General features: G+C 40.5%; 1 protein-coding gene across 1 annotated transcript; it reads right to left on the bottom strand.

The window, feature by feature from the left end:
* Positions 1-947: 947 nt before the first annotated feature.
* Positions 948-5,208, bottom strand: LOC116027920 (ankyrin repeat and death domain-containing protein 1A-like). Its single transcript, XM_031269704.1, has 2 exons — positions 4,132-5,208; positions 948-2,627 (listed from the first exon to the last, which is right to left on the bottom strand). The coding sequence occupies exons 1-2, from the start codon at positions 4,816-4,818 to the stop codon at positions 1,326-1,328; spliced, it is 1,989 nt and encodes a 662-aa protein (XP_031125564.1). The 5' UTR covers positions 4,819-5,208; the 3' UTR covers positions 948-1,325.
* Positions 5,209-5,508: the final 300 nt, after the last annotated feature.

Below are 5,508 nucleotides of genomic sequence, written 5' to 3'. Positions count from 1 at the left end.
TAGTAATATAATCAAGTTGACAAGACATTAAATGTTATAAATTTACTATTGTAGAATTTATTTATTTTAGTAATTTTTCTATTATACATTGGGCGGGCCCCACCGCCCCGCCAAGCTCGTCCCGCTAAAGCTCGCAAGTTAGACGGGGGCGGGCTTTGTCCAAAATATCAAAGCCCGCCCCACCCTTTTCGTGGGGCGGGATTACCTGGCGGGCTAATCCTGTTTTGACGGTTCTACTTGTGCATCCATGTAATATTTTTTAATGGCCTAGATTAATTGACACACACTCCATTCGCACAAATTTAATCACCGTCCGCACACACTTCAACTTGGAATTTTAATCAATCTAGACCATTAAAAAATTTTGAGATTAAATCTTGTACATCAATCTAAAAAATTTTAATGGTCTAGATTGTTTGACACACGCACTCCGTTCGCACGCATTTAATCATTGTTCGCACACACTTAATTATCGTTGGCACACATTTAATCATCATTTGCACACATTTAATCACCGTTCGCACACATTTTATCACCATTCGCACACACTTCAACTTATAATCTTAAATCAATCTAGACCATTAAATTATTACATGGATGCATAAAATCTGATCTCACGATCTTACCTAAATAAGTGATCTCATATGATCCTAACTCTATTATATATATATATAAACTTAAACTTGAAATTAAATACTCCTTCTGTCCCATTTTACCTGTCCTGTTTACTATTCATTGGTCAAACCAACTCTTTTTTCATTGCTTATTTTCTTTAGTAATTTTTAATTATTTTTAAATTTGATTTTTTGTATTTTATAGTACTTTGAATGTAGTTTCTAAATATATAAATTTTATATACTAATACTAAACTTAATATTATGAAAATATGAATTAAAAATAACTTCAGTCAAGTCTCATTAACCGAATCAGACAAACAAAATGGGACGGAGGTAGTAAGTTATTATCATATCAACTCATTAATGCCTGAGACACAATACAACGGTTTCTGTCATGTTTGACTAATCAAAAATTAAACCCAAGCCTTATTTTTGACAATTAAAAGGATAGAGTGAATCCAATATCCATTAGAAATGCTGACAAATATTTTAAGCATTTGAAGAAATAATGTGAGTCCTATAGTGGTGTTTTAAGGCCTTTCCAGCAAATCTCAACAGCATCACAGCTGCCTGCAAGGCCGCAACATGGAAACCTATCGCTAGCTAAAGATGCTCCATAATAAGGATTTACTCTAATACTTCACAAATTTTCATCAGCAATAGCATACTCTGATCTGGTGGACAAAACTCCTGTTAGAATGAAGTGGATCATGCTACAACTGGATGCTTGTAAAACTGATCCTGCGGGTTGCAGCCGCTGCTACTGGGATGATGTTCCATGGCTAGGCCTTGAGCACCAAAGCACAAGTACTTGTTCACCAGCCTCATATTGAGGGAATTGTATTTGCGTTTCATTTTCGACTTCTCTCCGTTGTAGAAAAGCTTCACGCTGCTGCTGGTGTTGCTCCTTGCCTGACTCAGAGACGCGGGAGATGCCCAAGATGACCCTGAAAGGACACTTAAAGGTGACCCGAAGGATGAACGTGGCGTTGCATGGAAGACACCACAACTTAGCCCGCCACCAAACTTCTTTTTGGAAGATGGACTAATGGGAGACAAAGAAGAAGTTGGTGTTGTTTCTTGGTTGTCAGCAACAGAGGGCGTCGTAGAAAATCTCTGTCGTAGTGGGATAGGCGGTTTCTCTGCTAAGCTCAAACATCCTGTAGTGTAAGATTCAACACAGTAGTCCTTTTCGATTGCCTCTTTTCTCCACGCTCGCTGCAGAAGCGCCTTTAGGCGCCTGGCAGCGCTGTTTACTGAAGCCAATTTCTTGCCCTGTGATGAGTTAGAACCAGCAACAGAAAGGCAAGGACTCATTTGAGTTGTTTCATGATCATCCATGCCTGCAAGGCCACTGTGAACATCGTCACACACATTCTCCACACCCACGTGGACAAACACTTCTGCATCAGACATCCTAAAAGAGGTCCCTGGGCTGCCAATGATCCACTCGTGTGTCTTTCGATGTGGAACTATGGCACTTCTCGTCGTATGGTCTCGAAAATTGGAAATCCCTCCAGCAGAAACGAGTCGCTTTATCAATATCTCCGAAGAAGCAGACTGTGGGTGTTGCTTGAGGAGATCCAACGGAGTATTCCCTTCAGCATCACAGATATTCAGATCAATCGAGGGCACGGTCATTAGAAGCTCCACCAGATCAGTTTGAACAATGCTGTCCATTACCGCAACATGAAGAGCAGTTTTACCATCATTGTTCCTTACATTGATGATGCCTTCTATGTTCACAAGTTCCCCACTCACCAACTGCTTCATTAGCTCTATTTGTCGGTCCAATCTCCGGAAACTTGGGATGCTGAAGCCTGCGACAGCCATATGGAGAAACGTGTCTCCATGATCGTTTGTCGGCGAGACGGATGAGGAAGATGCTGATACAAGAACTTCCACGACAGTTAAGTAGCCCCGGTAAGCAGCCACATGTAGCGCTGTGTTCCCTAGCTTATCCCGGGAACTGCTAATGTCATCATAGGACGCTAATAAACTCTTAACCACCTGTGCAGAAAGAAAAGAATAACCAAATTTAATTGCATAAAACATGATCAGAGTTACAATGCAATTCTCCAACAGAACAGAACAGAAAAAGAAAAGAAGAGAAAAGAGAAATCCCACTGGAAATGAAAGATCAGTGTTAAACAACTAAATCTCGATCTATCATTACTGTGTATAATATACCAAAACCATTAGAGCAAACTTCTGCAAAAAGAGAGGCTTGGATAGCATCTGTATGAAACAATTAACCTTACAAGTCAAGCTATTAGTATGGTTTAGTCTAATGACTCTGTATGAAGTTTCTGCAGCTTTTTTTTAGTAGGAAATGACAAAGTGGAATTTGATCCTTTTCGGTTTTAGGTCATAGATGTAGTAGGTAGATGCCATTACACCAAACAGCAGTGCAACATGTAAAACTTATTTATTTGTGAATCGCTTACGAAGACCCTTTATATATGGCAACATAGCTTTGAATAAAACTCAAACTCAATAACACTAACTCTTGCCCTTGCCCACAATCTGACACTCAATAACCAACAGAACTATCCGTGCAGGCCTTATAACACTAATTACTCTTGCCCTTGCCTACAATCTGATACCCAAGAACCAGGCCTTATAACACTAATTACTCTTGCCCTTGCCTACAATCTGATACCCAAGAACCAACTGAGCTACCTGTGCGGATTACATGACATACATCCTACACAGTCATAACTATTATTATACTCTAGCTAACAGTTGATGAATATTGGTAAAGAAATTAAATGGTTACTCAAATGGAAATATTGTCAAATAAATGCAGTAGGCTGCTTCAATCCCACTAAGAAGCTTCTTTGCTGTAGCACTTAAAGGTAAATAACCACTTTAAAGCAAACATAATCAATGCAACAGTAGCCTACTAGAATATGACAGTTTCACCTCCAGGCAGAAACACAAGCTTCCTGTGACTAACATAACTAATTGCAAAAACTTTCAATGGCTGTGGCCCCAAAATACATATGTGGTCCAGTCAAGAGCAGGAAAAATTAATATAATGTTGGCATTTTCATTCATCATGGCCATATTGGAGTGCAAAGGTAGTAGAAAGTATGGAGAATATAATTGTAAAATGCAATTCATAAATCAACTAGCAGTGATGGTGTTGGGCTGAGGCTGGCAAAGAGCCAACTCCAATGCCAGGTGGTTAGGTGTTGGGAGGAGGTTGGATAAAGGTAAAAGCCAAATCCAGCACCCAGCATCTCAAAAATGTGTGGCGGTGGTCTATAAGAAAATAAAGTCGTGCCTTCGTTACTAGCTATAGGCTTAAGTGGTAACAAGTGATATCAAAGTCAGCTCACGGGTTGATAAAGGCCAAGTCTAGCACCCAGTCGAAAATGTATGAGAGTTTATAAGGAAATAAAGTTGTGCCTTGGCTACTAGCTATAGCTCGTAACACTCAGAAAATGTGACTGTATAAGGAAATAAAGTTAGGCGGCTTTTAGCATAATGGTAAGCGTTTGATACTAACCTCAACCTGTCCTCTTCCTGAAGCTGAATGCAAGAGAGTAGCACCCTGATCATCCCTATAATCCAAATCCAAAATGTTAGAGCAATTATTCCCCAGAAGCTCTGTCAGAACCTCAACATTCCCTCCTCTCGCAGCAGCATGAACAGCCCTATTCACCATTTCCTTGTTGAAAGCAGCACTCCCAACACCCTTTGGCTTTGGTGAGGAGACACAACAATGAAGCAACAGCCTGAGAATCCGACAATTCTTACTCCTGGCCGCCGCGTAAAACATATCGGTAACCCCATACTCCCCTTCCCCAAACACCAGAAGTGGCTCTCTCCCCACCAATTCTCTCACAAACTCCAAATCCCCGGCCGAGGCAGCAGTGTAAAGAAGCCACCCCCCATACCCTGCTCTGATCAGGGAAGTCTGCCCCTTCTTGGTCTCGGATTCATGGAGGAGCTTTTTGGCGACTTGAGCGCGGCAGATAGCCACGCCGCCCAAGTGTTCCTCGTCGTCCCAGAGGGTCTCTAGGCGGCGAATTCTCCTCAGAGAGGTGAGCTTTATGAGCAGATTTGGGTCCAGCTGAAGAAGCTCTCTCACCAGATCATAGTGCCCATTGGCAGCTGCCCAGTCAATGGGAGAGGCAAACCACCATTGATCCCCAGTGCTCTCCCATCTCAAAGGGAAATACTTTGGAGCCATGCAAGAAATTAGAAATGGGTTCGTTTCTGAAATGGTACGGTGAAAAGGCAGGCAGTTTGAGAACCAAAACTTTGATTTGGGAAACTGGAAAGGAATTAAGCAAAACCCAGAATCAAGACTCTGAGAGAATACCCCAACAACAAAAAGGAAAAATGAATGAAGCGATTGTTATTGAAATAGTGGGACTGGGGAAACAAAGCCAAGACGCACGGAAAGTTAGGAATCTCTTTCCGCCTGGGGATCCAGAAAGAAGATCAAAAAAGGTTTAAGAGACAACGTCAAAAGTCCTCCCAAGGTTCCTTCATCTTCAAACATATGTCAGTTTGACATAATCAAACACTCATGGAAATTTTCTTACCTAACTCGATTAATCTCTTGACAGAGACCCCCTGTTTAATGATAATACTCCTGGAGTCCTGGTTAAATATACGCCACGTTTGTTCAAGGGTTATACCATGGACTAATTTTACATTTAACATATCATATATCTACACTTAATAATTTATCTACATGTAAATAAAACGAAGATTAGTAATTACATGCACATAACATAATAACTACAGACATACTTTAACTGTTAATTATATGTACGAAATATGTTAATTACAAACACATAAGAACTGATTAATTTGTTATGTTTCTGGAGTTAACATATTTTGTACATGTAGTTAATAGTTGATGTGTCTGTAA

This window comes from Ipomoea triloba, chromosome 8 (genome assembly GCF_003576645.1).
Source record: "Ipomoea triloba cultivar NCNSP0323 chromosome 8, ASM357664v1".
NCBI classification, from domain to species: domain Eukaryota; kingdom Viridiplantae; phylum Streptophyta; class Magnoliopsida; order Solanales; family Convolvulaceae; genus Ipomoea; species Ipomoea triloba.
This window is presented reverse-complemented; position numbering and strand designations above follow the sequence as displayed.